This window comes from Macaca fascicularis, chromosome 15 (assembly GCF_037993035.2).
Source record: "Macaca fascicularis isolate 582-1 chromosome 15, T2T-MFA8v1.1".
Classification (NCBI taxonomy): domain Eukaryota; kingdom Metazoa; phylum Chordata; class Mammalia; order Primates; family Cercopithecidae; genus Macaca; species Macaca fascicularis.
Genome location: NC_088389.1, coordinates 77,857,367 through 77,882,782, shown reverse-complemented (window position 1 = coordinate 77,882,782; position 25,416 = coordinate 77,857,367). Strand labels below are relative to the sequence as shown.

The window sequence follows — 25,416 nt, the reverse complement described above, 5'->3', positions numbered from 1 at the left end:
AGTTGATCTCTCTGTCTCATGTGAGGACACAGAAGGATATCTATCTGCAAACTGGGAAGAGGGCCCTCACCAGGAACTGCATTAGCTAGTGCCTTGATCCTGAGTGGAATTCCCGGCCTCCAGAACTGTGAGAAGCGTTGCTGTTGTTTAAGCCATTTGGTTTATGGTGTTCTACTTATAGCAACTTGAGCTAAGATATAGGGCTTGGAAAGATACTTAATTTTCTAAACATATCTAATGTTTAGAGTGAGTATTGAATTATTAGCTCTGAAGACAGAAATCTGTCTATAAAATATGTTATTCTAGGCAACTGTGGAATATCTTTTCCATCCCTCCCCTCCTACAGATCTATTTGGGAACTCGGAAGTGAAAAAGAATACATGTAATTTAGGTTATCAAGTTTGGTTTCTTAATTTAATTGAATCTATTGCAGTTAATCTCCTATTTCTCATTAAACTTACAGGAAAATAATCAGACTACATACAAGGTAAGTGTAACTTGTATAAAATCCAAATGAAGCAGGAATTTTGGTGAAGCAGGGTATGGAGAATATATATGTCTTAAAAATACAATGTGTGAAAAACATAGCCTGTTATGTCTACAGTTTTGGGGGTATGTGCAATCATTTCATGTAATGGATTTTTATCAAACATAAGGTATTTTTCCACCAGAATACTTCCTGTGTTGTATTTACTGCGGTTGAATCCACAGCCTGTCTTTTCTCATGTCACACTGGAATGCTGTACTTCACATTTTCTTTTTTTTAATGGGAAAGATTCCGAGGATGTCTCTTCTTTCTGAGTACAGATGACTGTAGGTAAAATACATACCTAATATGGAGAAAGAAGTTGCAAAAGTAAGTAACGTTAACTATTTCTCTGGAAGGAACAATGAGTTTAAAATACAGTCAGAGTGCTGCCCGAATCCAGGGAGAAGACACTTGCAAGGGAGATGTGAGAAGGAATGCTTAAAGAAGTGTCCAGATTTTATGCAGAAAGAGAGGTAAATAAAACTCTTCTATCCTACTTTTTTTAATGCAAGGAATTGTCTTCCTTTCTTTAGCATAGCTCTCTCCACCTCCCTCTAAAGTTTCACATTTTTGTCTTTTCTCTCTATATGTTGTTCTTATGTTTGATATCTGTTACCTTCTAGAGATAATCATTATTTTGGGGATTTGTGAAGGTTAGAGCTGGGAAAACAAAAATTTAATAGTGAAAGTTTTTTTCCCCAATTTCCTGGAAAATGATTAGGTTTAATGATCAAATTTATTCAAGGGTAAGTTTTTGTTCCATACATTTTTCTTGAGTCTCTAACACCGACTTCCATTTGCCTGATAGGAAGTGCTAGCTTGAAAAGCGAAACAAACAAGAAACAAAATGGATATAAATGGAAAAATCAGAAATAGCCAGTTCTTCTTAGTTTGACATCTAGGTTTTATTTGTAGATACCTGTGCACATGGTCAAAACTTCTATATCTCATACATAATGCAGCTATGTTTTCTGATAGTAAAATTGTTCTTATTTGTACAGTGAAAGGGAAATATATGATCCCATGATGCCTGGCAAAAAGCATTATAACGTTACTCCAGGGGCCTCACTAACAAGATCTAGTTCATCATGTCAGGCTTCCTCTCTGGTCTCTCCCATGTTTACCAACCTGTATATTAAGGTAGATGGCAAGCACTAACCAAAAAGCACAGGAAAAATGCAAAAACAAGACCAAAAAAGTCACTTACCTATAAAGAGCATCATGAGATATATTTTCAGCACATATGGGAAATAGATGGATAAGTCAAAGGGCAGCTTGGTGGAATAAGTGCCAAATGATTCAAAATAAGGCAGCGATTGATAGATGGCAAATGCTGTTAAAAAAGAAAAGCATCATGAAGGTTTTCCTCAAGTTGTTACAGGGATGTGTATATATGTCTTCATAGTTGTAGGATATTTTGAATTTGATAATGACAGTTTTGTAATAGTTGCTGAATCTTTTTGCTAAACCTAGTTTAATATAGAAATCTGCGAAATTATTAAGTTGGCAAGGTGCTTACAGCAGTATGACTTATTGAATGTTTGTCCATGGTATACTTTATCGTGCCTACAGAGGAAGAATTTACAATGTTTTTTAAAATGTTATCTCAAAATACATTTGTCCACCTAGCCACAAATAGGGGTGATAGACAGATGAACTTGGAAAATGGTGCATATATTTTCCTCTTAAGAGTTTCACAGCATGTATTAACATAGTAGAGATTGTGAGAAATTCTGCAATAAAAAAAAAAAAATACCACTTAACCTTTCCTCAATCTAACTGGCCTTAGAATATCTGCTTCTTCCTCCTTAACCACCAGTTGTACTTAATAAGTATTTTGAAGAACTCTATGAGAAATGCTGGCCTAAATTATTTTGAGGGAGGGAGCTGGTATCAGGTAAAAAAAGATGAAAGTTTGGTAACATTGTATCCCATATATAGATATTTTTGGTAACATTTCATGGAATGAAATGGTAATATGCTAACATTATGTAAGATGTTATCATTAGGGTAAGCTGGGTGAAGGGTACATGGGAATGGTGTACTATTGTTGCAATTCTTATGGGTCAAAATTATCCCTACATAAAAAGTGTTTTAAAAGAGAAAGATGAAGAAAAGGCAGGAGTTCACAACTGTTAGAGCCAAGTGGAGGTATGAGTAGCATCATTACAGGATCTGCCACTGACACCAAACATGCAGTTTAAGGTTAACACAGGCTGCACCTATGTCTCTAGCATTTTATCAGTATAATTAGTTGATCTGGTTATTTATATAAGCTTTGTTTTTATCTTATATTTGTCAGATGGGAAATTATAGTCATTAAAAATTAGTAAAGTTATCAAAAGTTTAATAGGTTTATTTAACTATGTAGTTTTATACTTTGGGACATCTAACATACAGAAACATATAAAGATAAAATTTCAATTACCTGTATTCCACCACCCAGAGTTAATCATTATTGACATTTTTGTCATATATATCTCTAGACTATTTTCTGCATATACCTTATTTTGTAATTGCAAGAATAAGTTTATGAAGTGAATAAAAGAATAAGGGTTGTATGGCAACCATATAAGAACATGGCTTTCCTAGAAAGGAAAAGGATTCGAATTATGGAATAACAAGAATGCAAAAGTTTCCTATACATTTATCCATCCCTTATTCCTAGGAAGGGATTAGTTATATTTCTACCTTATTATTTTATATATTCTTTTAAATGTGATTAACTTTTAATTGGCAAATCATAATTGTATACATATATGAAGCACAATGTGATGTTTTGATATATGTGTACAATGTGGAATGATTAAATCAAGCTAATTAACATATCCATCACCTCACTCATTTCTTTGTGGTGAGATTTGAAATTTACTCTTAGCTATTTTGAAATATACATTATTAAGTACAGTCACCCTGCTGTGCATTAGATCTCAAAAATGTATTCCTTCTAACAAACTTTGTACCCTTTGATCAACAACTCCCCATTTCCTTTCTATATTCTCTACAGTACTATGATATAATAAAGACATGTACATGATATTTCAATGAGAGGTGATTTGATTCTTAAAGAATGGACAATCAGGTTTTATTTGTGGATTTCAAGACAATTATTCTCTAGATCCATTTGGCATAGTCTATTCCAAAATTAATAATTCTTCCTTTTGAATCAAAACAAACTTAGAAATTCTAACATGATTTACAATAACTTAAGCTCTTTTTATCTGCTCATCAGTAGATAGAAAATACATGTTTTTGTTTTATAACTGGCTTTTATATACTTTGTCAATGTCATCATTTTATGTTAAATCTATGTCCTTATGTTTTTCCCTTAGTTACCTTAACATGCTTTCTTATTTTATGCCTTCAATTTTCAAAACTTTAATCATGTCTTACAGAATGCTCCTTACCAGTCTACCAAATCCATTGCAGAAGAAACCATATGTCCTCCAAATATCCTCAAACTCTGCAAACTGATGCTCTGAATGATTTGATCTTAAGTTTTAGGTTTATATTTAGGCTATATAATTAGCCTACTCATATTATATTCAATAATTCATTCTGTGTTTATTGAGCATATATACTGGTGCATAAGAGGAAGGAAGGAAGCAAAGAAACAAGACACAGACATCCTTTTACCCCCACGGAGCTTAGAGTCTAGTCAAGGAAATGGACATTAATCAAAGAATCATACAAATGTGTAATTATGCTGAGATAAGCCCTATAAGACAGCAGCCCCCAACCTTTTTGGCACCAGGTACTGGTTTTGTAGAAGACAATTTTTCCACAGACCGGAGGAAGAAGGATGATTTCAGGGTGGTTCAAGCACACGACATTTATTGTGTACTTTATTTGTATTATTATTACATTGTAATAAATAACAAAATAATTATACAACTCGCCATAATGTAGAATCAGTGGGAGCCCTGAGCTTATTTTCCTGCAACTAGATGGTCTCATCTGGGGGTGATGGGAGACAGTGAAAGATCATCAGGCATTAGATTCTCATAAGGAGCATGCAACCCAGATCCCCATGCACAGTTCACAATAGAGTTTGTGCTCCGATAAGAATCTGATGCCTCCACTGATCTGACAGGAGGTAGAGCTCAGGCGATAATGTGGGTGATGGTGAGTGGCCATAAATACAGATGAAGCTTCACCTGCTAGCCCACTGCTCACCTCCTGCTATGCGGCCTGGTTCTTAATGGGCCACAGACCGGGATCATAGCCCAGGTTGGGGGCCCCTGCTATAAAAAGATTCATGATGCTGTACCCAGGGGAACTCAGTTGAGGAAGTCAGGGAATGCCTCCCTCAGAAAATGATGATTAATCTCAAGGTAGAGTTAACTAGTTGCTGAGAGAGGGTAGGATACATGGTAAATGGTAAGTGGGAAAGAGTCTCACCAGAGGGAACTGAATTTCTGTGCATTAAAAGTTAAAAATCATAGACGCTCTAAATGTTAACCTGTTTTTGGTGAGTAAGCAGACTCTGAGAGGTTAAATGAGTTACCCAAAACTCATACAGTGAGTTAATGAAGGGAAGGACTCAGATGCCGTTGCTTTCTGTCCAGTATTTTGTCTACTGTGCAGAGCTGCTTCCCTCTTCAACTTTGCCTCTTTGCATCAAGGGAAATATGCCAGGAAAGATACATTGAGTGAGCTAAGCATTCGCAAAAATAGTAATTTAATCATCAAAAACTTTAGTGAACCATTATAACTAGATGGCTTTTGTCAGTAAGCAATACAGCAAGTCACTCTTTTCTTACCTTCAGCGAGAACACACAAAGGATAAATTGGCATCCATAGTGTTTGACTGAGCCATGTCAAGACAGCATAGGATATTCCTATGACTGATAACATGCTATAAGTGTACCTGAAAAGAGATGAAAAGCTCATAAACATCATTTTCTGCTAATACCTAGGAAATAGGAGAAATGACTGTACTGTGTAATTAAATACAGAGATACAACTGGAAAGTGTGCAAATTATGTATTTTATTTCCTATAATTTAAGCAAGAGATTTTTTTTTAAATGGGGGAAAGGGACCATGTCAATCTGGCTTGTCTCATGGGGTAGATCATGAATAATTATAAAGCTAAACAGAGCAAGTAAGTCTTACTCCCTCCTCAGAAAAATACAGTAATAAATTTCCTTGATTAGTGACTTCAATTTCATTAAAAACCAAGCCCATTTTTTGCACCAAGCAGCTAGGTTTTTTAATGACAGACATACTTGTAAATAGCTCAGGAATTCATTTAAAAATAAAATGTGACTTCCAAATCTTTATTTGGCAATTCTGCTTCTGCAGGTGTACTATCTATGTGATCAATTAAAGAACTGGCCTTGGGAGCTGATTCGGGTATAGTAGGGAGCTTTAAGCCTACCACTGTGATGTAATAGATTAAGTAGTCTACATTGTGTTTTATTTCTTTGAATAGGACACTGGTTATTAGGCTTGAGCATATATCAGAATCACCTAGATGGCATGTTAAAACACAAATTGCTGGACCCTACTCCAAAGTTTCTGATCCAATGGAACTGTAGTACACCCCAGACTTTGTATTAACGAGTTCCAGGTGATGCTGATGCCACTGGTCTAGGGACCACACTTTGAGAACTACTGATATAGACAGACAATAAATACATATGACAAAACCACCCAAACAACCTTGAAAACATGAATGGGGAAGAGTAAATCTCTCTCAATCCAGGACCTGAATTCCACCCCTCAGAGACAATAGCCAATGTCAGTTGCTTAGGTATTCTTTCAGAAATGTTTTTGCATTTACATATCTATGTGCATATTTACTATATAAAATATATACCAGCAGTGGAGGACCTCACTGAACATAGCATATAATCAAGTTTTTGATCTTTACCAATCAAAGTGAAAAATGGTATCTCATCTTTTTCCCCTCATATTAGAAGAGTAGGTAAGCATCTTTTCATGTTTAAAAGCCACTTTTGGCCAGCCGTTGTAGCTCACTCCTGTAATCCCAGCACTTTGGCAGGCGAAGCCAGGCAGATGACCTGAGGTCCAGGGTTCAAGACCAGCCTGGCCAACATGGCGAATCCCCATCTATACTAAAGATATAAAAATTAGCCGGGCATGGTGGCAGGTGCCTGTAATCCCAGCTACTCAGGAGGCTGAGGCAGGAGCATCACTTGAATCCAGGAGGCGGAGGTTGTGGTGAGCTGAGATCGCGCCACTGGACTCCAGCCTGGGTGAGAGAGCAAGACTCCATCTCAAAAAAAAAAAAAAAAAAAAGCCACTTATGATGAGGTCCAACTTATCTTTTTTTCTTTTGTTGTGTTTCTGGTATCATATCTTATAATCCACCACCAAATCTAGTAATCAAGATTTACTCCTATATTTTTTTCAAAGAGTTTCATAGTTTTTCCACTTATATGTGAGTGGTGACTTCATTTTTTTTGTGTGTATATCCAGTTGTCCCAGCACCATTTGTTAAAAAAGACTATTCTTTCCCCATCGAATGGTCTTGGCATTGTCAAAAATTAATTGACCAAAAATGTGTGAGAGTTTATCTTTAGACTATCAATTTTATTCCCTGATTTATCCTTACACAATACCACATTTAATTATTGCTTTGTAGTAAGTTTTGAAATGGGAAAGAGTGAGTCCTTCAACCATATTCTTCTAAGATTGTTTTGGCTATTCTGAGTTCCTTGAATTTAAATATGAGTTTTAGGATCATCTTCTGAATTTCTGCAATGAAGTTATCTGGGTTCTAATAGGGATTACACTGAATCTGCAGATCAGTTTGGGGAATACTGCCATCTGAACAATATTAAGTTTTCAAGTCGTGTGGGATGTCCTTTCATTTATTTAGATATTTAATTTTTTCAACAATGCTTTCTCAACAATGTAAAAATTCTGTACATCTTTTGTTAAGTTTATTCCTCAGTACTTTATTCTTTTTGATGCTGCTATAACCAGAATTGTATTCTTGATTTGATTTTGTGGTAGTTAATTGCAAATGTATAAAAAATAATTCATTTTTACATATTGATAATTTTTTATCAAGATATCATCTGCCAATAGAGATAGTTTTACTTGTTGCTTTCCAGCCTACATGCCTTTTATACCATTTTGTTTGTTTTCTGTTCTGTCTTATTGCCATGGATAGAACTTCCAGCACAATGATGAATATAAGTGGCAAGTGTGGATGCCCTTGTCCTGTTCCTGCGTGTTAGGAGGAAGGCATCAGTCTTTCATCATTAACTATCATATTAGTATGAATTTTTCATAGATACTTTTTTCAGGCTGAGGAAATTTCTTGCTCATTTCTTTAGGAAAAATAATTATAGGGTAGAGTGGGAAGATAAGTTTACCCCCATTTTACAGAGGAAAATAAAAGTTTCTAAAAGTCAGATGCCTTGGAATTTCACTCCTAGGTATAAGGGAAATGAAAACATGTGCACACAAAAGCTTGTATATGGATGTTCATGGCAGTATTCCTCATGGCCAAACAGTAGAAACCACCCAAATGTCCATCAACTGATAACTGGATACACAGAAAGTGGTAAATCAATGCAATAGAATATTACTCAGCCCAAAAAGCAGTGAAGTACTGACACATGCCACAACACAAAGGAACCTTGAAAACATTATGCTAGGTAAAAGAAGCCTGTTACAAAAGGCCACAGATTGGATGATTCCATTTATATGAAATTTCCAGGATAGGCAATCCATAGAGACAGCATATGCGTGGTTTCCAGGGGCTGGGGGAAGAAGGGAGTGGGTACTCCTCATACTGCTACTCCCTCCTCATACTGCTACTGGGTATTAGGTTTCTTTTAGAGATGATAAAAATGTTCTAGGATAGTAGTGATTGCACATCTCTTTGGATATACTAAAACTCACAAATTTTGTATTTTAAAAGGGTGAACTTTATAGTATATAAACTGTATCTCAATAAAGTTGTTATTAAAATAAGAAAGGTTAAGTGATTTGCCTAACATCACTTAGCAAGTAAGCAGTGGAGGTGGGTTTCATCCAGAGAGATCTTCTACCTTCATATTCAAAAGTCTTCCTATGACAGCATGCTACTTCTTTCAGTGCAAATGTTTTGTTCTCCAATGTATTTATTGAGCTTCTCTGAGACTGAAAGAGTAAGCATACCCAAGAGTAACATACTAGAAAGCTTCAATCCCAAATGATGTTCCATTGTCTCATGAATAGAAGTTACGGGCTACAAAAGTCCATGAAGTTTGCCCCAAGTCCACTAAACTATCAATTCAAAAATGAGAAATTACTAATTTATATACATAATTAAATTCATTTTACTTCAACAAAAGATTTCATTCTGATTCACTCTAGGACTCACCTTATTATTTAAACATATTTTAATCCAGTTAAGTTATTGAAAATATAATAAAATTACATACCCTTGGCTAAAAAACAAACTAGGGCTCTTGTGTTACCTCTCCAAATCCAGATCTCTCAAGTGGGAGGGACAATTCTCATTTGTGAAAGCTGACCTAGCAGTTAGGACACCTCCCCAGAGTGAGGTGTAAGCACTCACTGAGCAAAGGGGACTGTTTTACACCACCACTTGTAGAGGTAAGACTAGGCACATCTCACTGCAAAGTTTTAGAATTAGCAGTAAAAGGACTTAAGTTAGTCATTTGAACCCACTGGAATTGTAAATGAATGTGGGAGTGCATTTTCTTCCTGAGAGGTCCTATATTTAAAAGATTTTTGAATGCACAGAAACTAACTGTAAATTCTGGTGATATAATAAAAGACCTGCTTTGCTTATTAAAGCAACTGTACTAAAGCAACTGTGAGGAATGCCTTCGTTAGGAAACAGCTGAGGGTTATTCCAAGTTGGTTTTATGCCAAGCCTTCTGCAGAAACCTGAATGTGCTGATTTACTGTTGTAATACCATGGTAGGTTTTCATTATCTTTGATATGCCCATTATGGAGAACACTAAAAATACATTTCCATATCAAGATAAAATAATTTGAAAAGGGGATATGTTTTCCTGTAGTACCAAGTAACCAAATGTAAGCAGCTAGTACTGGTTTCACTGCAGAAAGCAATTTAGCCTTGTTTTAAAACATTATTTTACCTTCTTACCTAACCATATCCAATAGATTCCAAAAGATGAATAAAACACACACCACATATTTCCCTTGGACTTCCTCTTGACTGGTGATCACCACAAAAAGGATGATTATTCTCTCTGTGAGCTAACAAAGAAACAGCAAAGTCAGAAATTAGGATCATCTGTTAGGCTATGTAGGTAATTTTCTAATTTTAAAAACCAGATCTCCTTTCAAAAGTATACTTTAGCTGGAAATATGTATACTAAATTGTTAACAATGCCTCCCTCTGAGAAAGTAGGGTTATGGCTGAATTTCAGTTCCTCATTTGTCTGTATTTTACAAATAATATATAATGAATGAAAAAATGACATATATTTTATGTGAATCAGGATATTTCCTTTCTTCTTGCCACATGCATGTGTTTCTATTCACTTTGACAAGGCTTTATTGAGTGTCCACTGTGTGTCAGATGCCAAAATGAAAACACAGTCTTTGCTCCAGAGGGGGTAGCAGTGGTGGGAGAACTGAACAATAGCACAGTGTGTGCTAGATATGGGAGCACAGGTGAGCAAGATACTTTCTGCCTAGAGAAACAATGCAAAGAGATTAATGAAGACAGGCTACATTTCTTTTCATCCAAGTTGGATCTTGAAAAATGAGTAAGAGTTTGTCAGGTAGACTGGATATGAGAGAGGGCATCCTAGGCAAAGGCAGTAGCCTGAGCAAAGAGGCATAGGTGTGAAAATGTAGGGTGCCCAGGGGAGTAATGTGAACCACTGGGGGGCTAGAGGGGAGGGTGCATACAAGGGAATAAAAGGAGATGAAATTGAAAACATGTTTGGAGCTGGGTTATGAAGGGTTTTGAATGACAGGCTGAGAAATTTCAATTCCATCCAATAGAGAAACTATTGTAGCTTTTTTTTTTTTTTTTTTTTTTCAGTAGGGGAGTAATATAATCCTAACCCTTATAAGCTAGTGGAAAATGAAAAGAATTCAATATATTCCAAGTCAGCATTTACAGATCATTGAGACTTCACACATTTTTGGCTTTGCCCCAATTACTAGCCTCAGAAAATAAAAAAATACATTCCTTTTTTCCAACCTAAATATAAAGTGCCTTCTTACATTATATTAACATATCCTGTACATTTTGTATTTTGTGTGTTTTTAATAGAATTTTTTCCTTGCTCTTAATGGTCAAAGGAAAATATACTTAAGATTGAAGAGTCAAATTCGCAGTAAAGAGGGGAATGATTTATATTTTTCTTTATTTTTAAAGTGGATCAAGGAGAAAAGACTGGGATAACCTGTGACTTAGCATTTATAGGCTGCTAGTCCTGGAAAATCACCTAGTGCATAGAAATCCAAGATTTGCCAACAGCGGGCCACATGATCAGAAATCCACGTGTATAAGCTATATCAGCATGTTTATGACACGACTACAGTGGTGAGTCAAGAGGGTCTATGCTTGGCTAAGGGAAATTAGATATGATTCAAACCTTAGTCAAACTATGGAAGCCATCTACATAGCTGTTTTTTCTTTTTTCATCCTTTCTTTATAATATAATACTCTATTGATTTAGTTTCTATAATAAATTCTACTGAACTGCAATTATAATTACTGAACAATCCAACCTTGATGTCATGACACCTCTCAGCCTTCAGATACACAATCATAGCAGCAAACAAGTTCTTAGGCTCTACCTCTCTTATATTTGATCAGTGCTTGGTAATTAGGAAAACCTAGTTTTTGCTAGAAATCTCAGGAGATACACATACATGAATGGATACATGAATAAAATACAGATTTCTAATTACATGGCTGACTACTGAAAAATCTTAGACACCTCTCAATAAGATGATCTCTAGGGTCTCCTCTAAATAAAACATTCTGATACTAGCCAGCCCCACCTTTTTAGAAATAAGGAATATGGGAACAGACCTGGAAACATATATATATATATCTGAAGTCTCCTGGTTTCCAGAGTTGTAAGCTATCCGTGATGTCAGGTCACCCCTTAATTGAAGAGGACAGAGGGGAAAATCTCCTAAAAGGGAGAGACTGGAGCTGCATGATGAAACTCACCCTATTGAAAATCATCACTTCACTGTGGCAAGGTAGCAATAAAATCCCAGCTGCACAGAAAGCAGCAACAGGATGGCCCCCCCAAACCAAACCACAACACACATACACACACAAATGAAGACTCCTTCTATATTCGGTGTCAATGTAATTAGTTAACAAATCATCTGATGGTTATTTAACTCTAACTTGACCATTCAATGGCAATACAATGGGGAAATTTAGGCAGAGATGTTCTTAAATTGAAATAAAGCTTTTATTGTTTAGTTTGTGCCAGGTTCCAAATATACACCATCTCACTTTATCTCCATAATGACCCTAAGAAGTAGGTGCTATTATTGTTATATGCATTTTACAAAAGACATGCATTTTACCAACTGAAAGTGACTTACTTACAAGTCTAGAATCAACATCTAGACAATACAACTTCAAATTCCTGAAATACTAAGACTCTTTCACCATTGTTACTTGATATGAGTTACTCCATCACCTAGTATCCAAGTTATCGCCTATTCTTTAAAAAAGCTTCTCCTTAAAAATTAAGCCTTAAAACAAGAGCCTCCTTGATTTTCTTAACACCAAAACAATTTTGAAGAAAAGGCTTTTAAAATTTATCAGTCTTCTTTAATATGACCATTTGGCCAGTTATTTAGAGCTTGACACTTGGAAGAATTTAGCCTTTTGTAATTTTTAACAAATCCTATGAAAATATGACTAATTACTAGAGAATGATCTCGTTTAGTACAACTCAAATAGGTAGAGTAAAAGGTATAGTAAATATCCTACAACTTGGGTTAAATTAAACATGGTGATAATGTCATCTACTCAAAAGTGTGATAACTATGTAATAAAAATGCTGGGCATTTTAAAGTTCTATTTGGGAATCCTCAACTCTAGGTTGAGCAATAATTGAAACTAAGTTGTTACTTTACAAATGGCAGGTAGCACTTGATTTATAAGCTATGGGAGGGTAAAATGATACTTCAACTACAGGGAGAATTTCGAGAATCTTAAAATTAGTTTTAGTCTCAAAGACCACTATTTTACTCAAATGAAAATCTAAACTCTCAATCCTCTGAACTTTTCTGAGAACTTCAGAAATCTATCTTTATATATTCAAAAACTACCAATTACATTCTTCTGTAGGACAAACGCATTTAAATCATTGTATTTGTTTCTTTATTTATTCATCATTCAATAGATAATTATTGAGTGCACTGTTCTGCGTCCAAGGGGATACAGCTGTGAACAAGACCAAGCCCCTGCCTTCATGGTATTTATATTATACTTGGAGAAACACTAAACAAATGTAGCATAATAGTTGAGAGCTCAAGAGCCAAATAGCTTAAATGTCTGCTATAATATTCAAAACCTATGTGACCTTGCATAATTTACTTCTGTGTTAAGTAATTATAGTAGAGATAATAATTACCATCTGTTGTTACATAGTAATTATTATATACAGGAAAAGGTTGTTGTAAAGATTAAATAAGTTAATACATGTAAAGAACTAAGAAAAGTGTTTGACACACATAAAAGCCCAAATAAATGTAAGCTATGATTAGGAAAATGAATATTTAAATATACTTTAATGTAGTGATTTACAGTGTATTTACAGGAAAACATTTTTCTATGTAGATAATGACTGTGAATTTAAAAAATTCAATCTCAGCATCTGTAAAATTATGCTAGGAATATAGCTTTGTACTTATCACACTTAAGAACTACATGGATCAAATGTGAAAAACAGAGGAAAAATCTAAAATCTTACCTACAGAGTGAATTGGACATGTAATTCACTCTCAGGAGGCTTCCAAATTTGGAGAATGTTACAACTCAACACTATCTTTGGTAGTTTCTTCTCTAACAATATAAGCCTATTCCAAGCTCAAAACTGGTGAGAAAAATCTATGTGATTTTAAAGGAAAGTCAGATTATTTAGTCTAGCAACACAAATAAGCACCTGCTTCACAGCTAAAAAGAAATTAGGGTAAAATCTGGCTTTTTGCCTAAAAGGGTTAAAGATACTTTCCTTTGGGAATTCCTTCATATTTGTTCTCTTAAGAGTATGTGACTGTGAAATCTTTAGAGGGATTTTTGACAAACAGATCCCTGCTTGCCCTGATCAGAAATAGAAGTGTTACTGGCAAATACAGAAACAGTTTATGTGATTTGGGCTCATAAATGGAATCTCTGTAAGCACAATAATTTAGGAGTATTCGTTTTTAGTGTTTTGGTTAAGAAATTTTAAAAATTGAGTAAAAATGTGTAAAATTAATACTGCAGGAGTGTTTATTATGACACAGAGGGAAGGATGTGTAATTGAATCATTTTAATTCAATTATAAATGAAATATTTGCATGTAAAGCATTTCTCAAAAAGTGATGGAGTAATCCATTAAGGGTTTCCTATAGGGGATATCAGTCTAATGTTATGACACAAAGGTTAGTGTTGGCTATTTTCCCCTCTTCTTGAGTTGAAACATCCTAAAGCAGTATAAATAAAAATCTCCTTCTCAGGCTTCTGTACAAGCAAACTGAACAAAGCCCCTCAAAATCAACATTTCAGGGTTGATAGTGATTCTGTACTATAAAAGTCAAGTTGTTTTGATTAAGTTTACTGAAATCAACTACTTTTCCAATTCAGTATTTTTTACTAAGCTAATAAAGTATGCAAGCTAATTTGGGAGGAGGGGATTGGAGAAGGGAGATACCTAGTTTTCATTTATATTATAATTTCCTTTATGCTTCATTTTAAAAAGTAAGTATCAAAGTTTACTATATTTTCTTACATGATTTTTATTGTCATGTAATTATTTCAAAAATTGGAAGTCTATAAATAGCTACACTATGGGTTTGCCCTTTTTCCCTAAGTGTATAAAAAAATAAAATATATGTCAGTTAAGTGATTATTGTCTTTTGGTCAATCGTTTTTTTCCTTTCCTTTCGTATGTAATTTTAGAAATTCGTAACGGTTTTTCCCTAGGTGTCAAAATAAAGATGTGCATGTAAAACATTTTAAAATGCACAGGGCAAACCGAATCCAGCAGCACATCAAAAAGCTTATCCACCATGATCAAGTGGGCTTCATCCCTGGGATGCAAGGCTGGTTCAACATATGCAAATCAATAAATGGAATCCATCATATAAACAGAACCAAAGACAAAAACCACATGATTATCTCAATAGATGCAGAAAAGGCCATTGACAAAATTCAACAGCCCTTCATGCTAAAAACTCTCCATAAGCTAGATATTGATGTACCTCAAAATACTAAGACGTATCTCAAAATAATAAGAGCTATTTATGACAAACCCACAGCCAATATCATACTGAATGGGCAAAAACTGGAAGCATTCCCTTGGAAAACTGGCACAAGACAGGAATGCCCTCTCTCACCACTCCTATTCAACACAGTGTTGGAAGTTCTGGCCAGGGCAATCAGGCAGGAGAAAGAAATAAAGGGTATTCAATTAGGAAAAGAGGAAGTCAAATTGTCCCTGTTTGCAGATGACATGATTGTATATTTAGAAAACCCCATTGTCTCAGCCCAAAATCTCCTTAAGCTGATAAGCAACTTCAGCAAAGTCTCAGGATACAAAATAAATGTGCAAAAATCACAAGCAGTCCTATACACCAATAACAGACAAACAGAGCCAAATCATGAGTGAAATCCCATTCACAATTGCTTCAAAGAGAAAAAATACCTAGGAATCCAACTTACAAGGGATGTGAAGGACCTCTTCAAGGAGGACTACAAACCACTGCTCAATGAAATAAAAGAGGACACAAACAAATGAAAGAACATTCCATGCTCATGGATAGGAAGAATCATGAAAATGATTCATGAAAAATCATGAAAATGGCCATACTACCCAAGGTAATTTATAGATTCAATGCCATCACCATCAAGCTACCAATGACTTTCTTCACAGAATTGGAAAAAACTACTTTAAAGTTCACATGGGACCAAAAAAGAGCCCACATTACCAAGACAATCCTAAGCCAAAAGAACAAAGCTGGAGGCATCATGCTACCTGACTTCAAACTATACTACAAGGCTACAGTAACCAAAACAGCATGGTTGGTACCAAAACAGAGATACAGACAAATGGAACAGAACAGAGCCCTCAGAAATAATACCACACATCTACAGCCATCTGATCTTTGACAAGCCTGACAAAAACAAGAAATTGGGAAAGGATTCCCTATTTAATAAATGGTGCTGGGTAAACTGGCTAGTCATATGTAGAAAGCTGAAACTGGATCCCTTCCTTACACCTTATACAAAAATTAATTCAAGATGGATTAAAGACTTAAATGTTACACCTAAAACCATAAAAACCCTAGAAGAACACCTAGGCAATACCACTCAGGACATAGGCATGGGCAAGGACTTCATGACTAAAACACCAAAAGCAATGGCAACAAAAGCCAAAATTGACAAATGAGATCTAATTAAACTAAAGAGCTTCTCTACAGCAAAAGAAACAGAGTGAACACGCAACCTACAGAATGGGAGAAAATTTTTACAATCTACGCATCTGACAAAGGGCCAATATCCAGAACCTACAAAGAACAAATTTACAAGAAAAAATCAAACAACCCCATCGAAAAGTGGGCAAAGGATATGAATGGACACTTCTCAAAAGAACACATTTATGTAGCCAAAAGACACATGAAAAAATGCTCATCATCACTGGCCATCAGAGAAATGAAAATCAAAACCACAATGAGATGCCATCTCACACCAGTTAGAATGGCAATCATTAAAGTCAGGAAACAACAGGTGCTGGAGAGGATGTGGAGAAATAGGAACACTTTTACACTGTTGGTAGGACTGTAAACTAGTTCAACCATTGTGGAAGACAGTGTGGTGATTCTTCAAGGATCTAGAACTAGAAATACCACTTGACGCAGCAATCCCATTACTGGGTATATATCCAAAGGATTATAAATCATGCTGCTATAAAGACACATGCACACGTATGTTTGTTGAGGCACTATTCACAATAGCAAAGACTTGGAACCAACCCAAATGCCCATCAATGACAGACTGGATTAAGAAAATGTGGCACATACACACCATGGAATACTATGCAGCCATAAAAAAGGATGAGTTCATGTCCTTTGTAGGGACATGGATGAAGCTGTAAACGCTCATTCTAAGCGAACTATTGCAAGGATAGAAAACTGAACACCACATGTTCTCACTCATAGGTGAGAAGTGAACAATGAGATCGCTGGAACACAGGATGGGGAACATCACACACCGGGGCCTGTTGTGGGGTGCGGGGAGTGGGGAGGAATAGCATTAGTAGATATACCTAATGTAAACGACGAGTTAATGGATGCAGCACACCAACATGGCACATGTATACATATGTAACAAAACTGCACATTGTGCACATGTACCCTAGAACTTAAGGTATAATAAAAAAAAATAAAAAAAATAAAAAAATAAATGCACAGGAAACAAAAGCACAAGAAACAGAAACACAGTATAAAAACAAACCTATCCCCTGTGGACACACCACCACTACTTGATACCTGTAATGCTAATTGCTCAACTAGGTAATCAGTTCCTACTGTTGGTTGGAATTATTTCTCTAGATATTTTGGAGGACTAGTTCCCCCCAAGAAGAATTCAGTTGTCACTTAACAATCTTTTTTTTTCTTTTTTTTTGGGACGGAGTCTTGCTCTGCAGCCCAGGCTAGAGTGCAGTGGCAAGATCTCGGCTCAATGCAACTTCCGCCTCCAGGGTTCAACCGATTCTCCTGCCTCAGCCTCCCCAGTAGCTGGGATTACAGGCACGCACCACCATGTCCAGCTAATATTTTTTGTATTTTTAGTAGAGATGGGGTTTCACCATGTCGGCCAGGATGATCTCAATCTCTTGACCTCGTGATCCAACTGCCTCGGCCTCCCAAAGTGCTGGGATTACAGACTTGAGCCACTGCGCCCGGCCCACTTAACAATCTCTTGACGGTAATATCAAAATCACATGACAACTGTATAGACATGGTTTTTCAGCTTACTTAAAAGCAGCCACTCTCTTAACTACAGTTTCTTCATTTAAAAATGGGGAAACAGGAAAACCAAGAATGATTACACAATCGGAGAGTTTTGTTTCATTATTTTAAAGCAGGGGCCTCAGTGCCATCCCATAATGAGGGAATTCTAATTGTCTGCATAACTCTAATATAAGAAGGAGGTAGAAAATGAAACTTTGGGCACAATGGCATGTTTCTGAACCTTTATCCAACACCATTTCCATTGTGGGAACCACAAAAAGGATGATAAATTATTAATAAAAGAAATAGGGGCCAAATAAAATCTCAAAGGAGATAAAAAGAGGAAGCCCAACAACCACAACAAAAATTGATAATACTCAGGATAAGAATAATTTTCTTCCCTAACACAGTGATCTCTGACTTATCTCTCCCAGTAACTGAAGACTTAAAAATCATTTGCACTCTGCTAACATCAGACTTTGCAAACTCGCCTTTGAATAAAAGGTGTCAATTTATATTTGCCACTATGTTTGAATTGCCAAACCAAGATTTGGTTCTTTGGTTACAGTTATATTTCTATAAGCCCTTAAAGTTTTAATTAGCAGTGATTAAAATCAGGTGTATATTCTGGAATTCCTGGAACTCCAAGAAATCAGATTTCTAAGTTATATAATAATTTCTATTACTAAACAAGTCTAATTTTGTAAAGTACATATGTGCACATTTTCTAGGCACATTCAAGCTGCTCAGTGAGTTTTCTTCCTTACAAAATTATCTATTCCCTCTAGGTGCATTCTCTACACCGGCAATAACTAAAATAACACTACTCTTAATTTTGAAAATGTTTACCATGAAACTAGTAGTAGCCACTTAGCCTAAAAACGTAAAAAGTCCTTTAAAAAAATACCAATAGAAAACATAACTGAGATTTTAGATGAATTTAGTCATACTCCAAGCAAAATCATTCCAGATGATAGAATACAACTTTTATTTAATGTTAGTTGTTAATTTTATTTTCCAAGATTAGCATTATGGGATGCTGTTACTATATGTATTTTGGTTGTTTCGAAGTACACCACATTGTAAATAAGTAATAAACACCAATAAATCATGCTCCCAGATACTATGTTGCTGTTGGGACAGATCTGTATCCCCGTTGATTTTGTACGGAACTATGTTAAAGGGAATTCCATCTAGGTCTTAGCTAATTAACTGACTACTATGTTATTAGTTTATACACCATTACCCTAATTTTTATTTTACATTTGATATTTCAACATTTTTTAATGTCTTTATCCTGATGGATACTATTTCTCTACACTTATTTAATAAGTAAAATTTAAAATATTCCATAAACTTGTAATGCTCAGTTGTTAAAAGCCTCCTTAGGATTACACTATTTATATCTTTTAAGCTTTCATGATATTTTAGACAAATTTTAATAAAAGGATCTATGCCACTCTTTCATTTAACAAAAATTTAAAGTGTACATTTACATTCTAAGCACTTTGCTAGGTGCTGGCAACACAATAAAATTCTGACATATTTTAATTAGTTTTACAATGTGAAATTGTCAAAATGATCAATTTTTCAAATTTATTTTGAGGATACCTAAAATTATACTCATGTAGATACCTATTTCTGTAGACTTTAAACTCATGTTCTTATAGTTGCCTGACCTTTACCGTCCCATAAGAAAGGGACAACTATATGAACTATATAAAATCTACAGAAAATATTTATTTTTATTTTTTTTTTTTGCCTTTATCCAGCAATGATTTTCTACATGGAGTCACTACTAGTAAATTTCCCGTCTTCCTTCAACCTGCCTTTACAAAGAACATGGTAATCTAGGGCTAGAGGCATGGAAGAGGGAACAAAGAATAGTTAAGAAAATAGTAGTAATAGCTACCAAGTATTGTATTCTTAACTAAGTACCAGGAACTTATCCATTTTCTCAGTTACTTCATAAGATACATGTTATTTTCATATCACATGAGAAAATGAAGTTCAGAATGATTAAATGACTTGTTTAAAGGTATACAACTAGTGCAAAGTAGAACTGGGATTTGAATCCAGGTCTGTGTGTTCCCCAAGTCTACGCTTAGATGCTGTATTAGATAAATACAAAGGATCTCCCCTTTCCATTGATGTTTAGTAAAAAAGAGGGAATGAGCAAGAATGGCCTAGGAGTACTCTATTCTCTGGATGTAGATGAAGGAAGCTTTTTGTTTTTTAATCATCTACTGTGTGCCAGGTATTATTTGTGGTGTCCTTTCCCTCAACAGCCCAATGGTTGTGGGTGGTATGATCCCATAGTGGTAAGCAGAATAGCCAGGCCTCAAACCCAAGTCTCCAATCCTATGCCTTATCATTGTCTTCTACTACTCCAGGCAGTGATATGGTGAGAGTAGCAAGTGGCTATGAAATCTCCTTCCAGGATAGGACCAATGCAGTGCTGCAAGATCAGCAAGCATCACTGCCCTGAATGTTTCCAACCGGTTGTTCTAATTGTGCAGTTTTAGAATAAGGTTGTCCTTCCATGAAAGTAATTCTCCTTATTGGTGACCTAAGACAAGGGTTGGCTTTCTACCTGCCAAAAAGTCAGGAGAAGCTGTACATAGAAAAAATGTAAATATGAAACAGATTCTATAATAATAATGTGATTCAAACCTACCTGCAAAAACCTTGGGAGAAGATGGTTTGACTCAATGCCAACATATATGTGCAGCAATTCCAGGAGAGAAACAGACTGGCAAAGTCGCATCACAAGTCCAATAGCATAAAAAGTGTCAACCATTGAATCTGTGTCCCATGGGTTAAAAATGCAGATATAGTAAGTAAAAACTGGATTATAACCCAAATTTATGCAGCACTTTGAAATCAAATGGAGAGTATTCACTTCCTTTTTCATTGTATATGTGAAAAATTCCTTAAGTAGCTACTAAATTATTAAGAATACAATGCAAACAAAAAAAGCACCCCATACTGTAGTGTATTTTAATTGCTTCTGTTACAAAAGAAGTAGAAACTTGAGAAAGATTTCATGGGCAAACGTACATGTAGCATTTATTCCCCACTTCTAAGATTATAAAGCAATTCCCACATAAGAGTAACCTCCTAGAATCTAGACCACCTCAAGTGTAGATAGAAGCAAACTTGTTAAAGACACTGTGCTCACAGTTCCTCCACTGACAAGGAAATGACAAAAATGAGAAAAAATATGATTTCACAGAAACTTTATGGAAATGACGCTAATAATGCCATGATATCAAATAACATATGTATCTAGGATTTTGTTTCTATACATATTTGGTTAGTGCTTTTCTGGATTTTGTTAAACACTGGAACTTGGGCCTCCGATCAGGACTTTTGGGGTCTGCATTGCAGAGGGTTCAAATGAAATGCTGTGCACTTAGAGGGAGCTGAAATGGAAGGGAAACAAATGTTCCTCTACATAGGATAAATGTGTTGCTTTAAGTTTTAAAATGAAATCCTGCCATGTTTAGAAACTTGTAGGGAAGATTTTGCTCTCTTTACTGCCCAGTGGTAATTCACACATTGATAATTTATTGAGCACTAAGGATTTCTCTTCTCAGCAGCCCCACGAGATGGACACTATTATCATCATCCCCATTTCAGAGGTGGTTCCTAAAGCACACAGTCCATGCTCTTATCCACTGCCCTGCATTCACTGTACCAAAGCATTATGAATTACACAGCTCTGTGAAGGAAGAAGGTAGCAGGTATAACACGTTCCGGGTTTCAGGTTTCTGTTGAGCTACTTATGTAATTTATACATTGATTCAAAAATTGTACTGAATCCACACTTGGTTGTTTTCAGTCCGTCTCCTGAATGAATCAGTTGTGTTTCTTTAATAATAAGTAGCTTCTACAATTATAATGGCAGGGTAATAATTGAGAAAGAAATGCGCCGAGCCAGGCACAGTGGCTCACACCCATAATCCCAGCACTCTGGGAGGCCGAGGTGGCGGATCACCTGAGGTCAGGAGTTCAATACCAGCTTGGCTAACGTGGTGAAACCCCGTGTCTACTGAAAATACAAAAATTAGCCGGGCATGGTGGCGGGCACCTGTAATCCCAGCTACTCAGAAAACTGAAGCAGGAGAATTACTTGAACCTGGGAGACAGGTTGCAGTGAGGTGACATCATACCATTGCACTCCAGCCTGGATGACAAGAGGGAAACTCCATCTCAAAAAAAAAAAAAAAAAAAAAAGAAAGAAAAGAAAAAGAAATACTCGCTGAGGCAACTTTTCTCACTGGAAAGACTAGGCAGCATAAGAGAGTCCATGGCTTGTGTGGCAAATGACATGTCACATGCCTACACCGCCTCAGCAAACCTCAAAGGGCCAGAAGTGATGGCTTTTTAATAAAAATATAAAAGAAGTTTTAATAAAAATATAAAAGAAGTTTTCCCATCACCTGTGTTTTCCTCTGCTTGAAAACTCTCAACATTTGTAGTTGAAACTCAAGCTTTAGGTTATATCTTTGGAGGGCCTTAACAAAGGTGAGAACATATCTGGAGATTTTCAGTAAGAAAAAGTAACATAAAATAGCTATGGGACCTTGCAAGTAGAATAACTTCTTATGATACACACGTCTGAAATGATGAGCACAACATGACTTTTCCCAGCTACATTCTAAACATTTGTTTTTAGCTGAAGCCAGCAGTTGCTTAGATTGTCAAGTCACTCAACAGTTGTAAACTGTGATGACACTTACCCATGTGCGGATGGAACATAAAGAGAATGTTATTTTGATAGTCATTTAGTCACCCAACAGTGACTTTACTTTTCAGGAAACTAGAGGAAGTTTATGACTTGAACCATTAATGCTGACTACTATATAAGTGGTACACATCTACAGAGTGTGTCATTTACATATTACTTCTTCAAGGGACCAAATAGAGGCCTGGGGAATATAAAATTTGTATTTCACTTACTAGTAGTCTCCAGTTACCTCAAACCTGGGGAATAATACAAACACTGGAAGAATTTGATTCATTCCTGATTTCTCTGCATAAAATGTTATGCTGAGATTTCCTCAAAACACAAGAAATCTGCTAAGGTTTGGTGCAGAATGGAAAAGGAACAATGAAATGATACCACCCCAGTGCCATCCATCTCTGTTTTCAGGCAAACTGCCTACTCAGAGGGAAGCCAAATCCCTTTCCCTTACTTATCCCACCTTCCCCTTCTCCCAGAAGGTTTTGCAATAAACATGGTTGCTGAAAAATACAAATTTTAGAGAAGGATATTAGGTTGAGATGTATAGAAATTTAAGCAGGATGAGGCGAAAACAAGGATTAAAAGTTAAAAATAAAAAAACTGTTTTGGAGTTTTACCTTTTCCAAATGAAAAGAATCTGACTGTCATATTTGTAAATATCCAAGAGTGGCCACAGAACTGGATTAAGTAATAGATGAAAAGATAGGCATTCTTCCTATACCTAGAAATACAGGAAAATACCATTAAACACTTCTTTTATAATCATCCTTTCATACTGTACACATGTCCTTTAATGTACTGGCCAACCTGAGAAAGCAAAAGAAAACTGTTCCATATCAGTCTTTTATCTGGTTACCCCCAAGTACATATCAGATTTTGAAGGGAGCCATAGCCTACACTACCTGCTAAAGTAAGTACAGATGCTTCTTCACTTACGATGAAGTTACGTCCTGATACACCCCATCAGCTGAAAATATCGTAAACTGAAAATATAATAAGTTGAAAATGCATGTAATACAGCTGACCTACAGAACATCACAGCTTAGCCTAGTGTACCTTAAACTTGCTCAGAACACCTACATTAGTTTACAATTGGGCGGAATCATCTGGCAACGCAGTGCACTGTGGAGTACTGCTTGTTTACCTTCCTGATCATGCGGCCAACTGGGAGCTGTGGCCCGATGCTGCGGCCCAGCATCATGAAAGAGTATCATACCTGCACATCGCTAGCCTGGGGAAAGATTAAAAATCAAAATTTGAAGTACGGTTTCTAATGAATACATATCATTTTCACACCATCACAAAGTTTAAAAAAATGTGAGTCATGGACCATCTGTAAAGTGAGTTTGCTTAAAACCAAATATAGTGCTTTTTCAAAATCTGCTTTCATCTTTGATAAAGTTCTAACCTTGCTGCTCACCAAGGAATAAAAGAAACCACTGCGAAGGCGGCTTTGAATATTCTTTAAAAAAAAAAAAAAAAACCGGTTGGGTGCAGTGGCTCACGCATATAATCCCAACACTTTGGCAGGCCAAGGCGGGTTGGATCACTTGAGGCCAGAAGTTCAAGACCAGCCTGGCCAACGTGGCAAAAACTCATATCTACAAAAATAAAAAAATTAAAAAGCCGGATGTGGTGGCATATGCCTGTAATCCCAGCTACCTAGCTACTCAGGAGGCTGAGGCAAGACAATCACTTGAACCCGGGAGGCAGAGGCTGCAGTGAGCCAAGATAGTGCCACTGCACTCCAGCCTGGGCGACAGATCAAAACTCTGTCTCAAAAATAAATAAAAAATAAAACAACAACAAAAAATCCATGTGTGCAGAGGGGTTGACGTGTCACTATGTGTTCCAGTAGCTCAGCTTGCTAAGTGCGAAACTTGAGACACAAGTGTTTTAGTTCTGAAGGGGGGTAGGGATGGGAGCAATCCAAATGTTGGATAATTCAGTAACTAGACACACCTGACTTTTGAACACATTATGTGATTGGGGTTAGTATTAACATCTTGCCACTGCCTATTAATATTTTGCAAGGGTAGATAGTTTCCTTCATCAGATACACATAGAAAGCAATTTAGTTGCTCATACCAGAAAAGGGAAGTCAAGCTGGGTTTAACAATGTGTTGTGAGTTGCTGGGGAGATGACTAAGAGAAGATTGACAGATACATGGTTTGAGGGAGTTAGGAAAAAGCACTGTTTGAAATGTTCCCTGGGTGTTCAGAAGAGTGACGGGAGTGGCCCTGCCAGTGTTGTCAAGATTTACTCCTCCTTGGAGATGCAAAACCTCCGAGAAACAAGGAAAATAAGCTGGGAGACAGAATGATTTTATCTGGGGACACCCCCCATAAGGCAGGATCTGCTAAAGAGTTTGGGAAGAGGACATGCTCCTTCAGCTTGTATCAGGATCACCTGGTTTGTGCGTTAAACATATACACCCCCCAGGCCCTACCGCTATATGACTGAATCTGTTCCCCCCCCCCAAACAGGGCTCTGAAATCCATACGTGTGATAGGTGTTTCCAGGGCTGTTAGATCTAAAAATCACCCGCAACTCTGCATCTGAGAAAGTCAAGAGAAGGGCCCCTGGTGGGGGAGGGAAGTACTGGCAGAGGGCTCACAAGGGCAGGGGTAGCCATGCAGCCTGTCCTTCCCATTTCTTCATCTGTAAAATGGAGAAAATAACAGAGCCTGCTTCCTAGGGTGGTCAAGAGGGGTAAGTAAGCAAATACCTGCACGAGCTCCAAGGGGTGCCTGGGCACGGTAGCGCTGTGCCTTCCTGGTCGGTGCCGCCCGCCCGCCCGCCGCAGAGGGGAGCTCCCGCCCCCAGACCTTCCACCCGGGCCCCCTCCCCTCGGGATTCGGCCGAGCGCCCTACCTGGGCTGCAGCCAGGCGGGCAGCGCCAAGGGCCCCATGGGCCGCCGCCGCCAGGGCTTCCAGCGCCGTCCGGGAAGGATCACCGGGAGGAGGC

At 36.8% G+C, this 25,416-nt stretch overlaps 1 protein-coding gene and 1 long non-coding RNA gene across 9 annotated transcripts; one reads left to right on the top strand and one right to left on the bottom strand.

Moving 5' to 3' along the window:
* Nucleotides 1–386: 386 nt before the first annotated feature.
* HACD4 (3-hydroxyacyl-CoA dehydratase 4) lies at nucleotides 387–25,416 on the bottom strand. 8 transcript variants are annotated; one of them, XM_045373319.3, is made up of 9 exons: nucleotides 25,323–25,416; nucleotides 23,065–23,168; nucleotides 20,375–20,502; nucleotides 9,632–9,744; nucleotides 5,293–5,399; nucleotides 5,037–5,142; nucleotides 4,429–4,481; nucleotides 1,737–1,862; nucleotides 387–830 (listed from the first exon to the last, which is right to left on the bottom strand). In XM_045373319.3, exons 1-9 carry the CDS (start codon nucleotides 25,358–25,360, stop codon nucleotides 748–750), a joined length of 858 nt encoding a protein of 285 aa, XP_045229254.1. In that variant the 5' UTR covers nucleotides 25,361–25,416; the 3' UTR covers nucleotides 387–747. The 8 variants fall into 8 exon arrangements, 7 of the variants coding, with proteins under 7 accessions (XP_045229254.1, XP_045229253.1, XP_005581694.1 ...); XR_012424669.1 differs by lacking the exons at nucleotides 4,429–4,481; nucleotides 5,037–5,142 and having other exon boundaries at nucleotides 9,676–9,744; XM_045373318.3 differs by lacking the exons at nucleotides 4,429–4,481; nucleotides 5,037–5,142 and having other exon boundaries at nucleotides 25,177–25,416.
* Nucleotides 910–4,418, top strand: LOC141408653 (uncharacterized). The gene is made up of 2 exons (XR_012424670.1): nucleotides 910–1,002; nucleotides 3,925–4,418. It is a non-coding gene; the product is annotated as an uncharacterized lncRNA (long non-coding RNA).

Excerpts from the sequence above, each read along its gene's own strand:
- HACD4 (XM_045373319.3), bottom strand. The coding sequence starts at position 25,360 with ATGGGGCCCTTGGCGCTGCCCGCCTGGCTGCAGCCCAG. Across the intron at positions 9,745-20,374 it reads TTCTCCCAAGGTTTTTGCAG|CTCACAGAGAGAATAATCAT; the intron begins GTAGGTTTGAAT and ends TTTCTTTGTTAG. Across the intron at positions 5,400-9,631 it reads AATCTATTGGATATGGTTAG|GTACACTTATAGCATGTTAT; the intron begins GTAAGAAGGTAA and ends ATCTCTTTTCAG.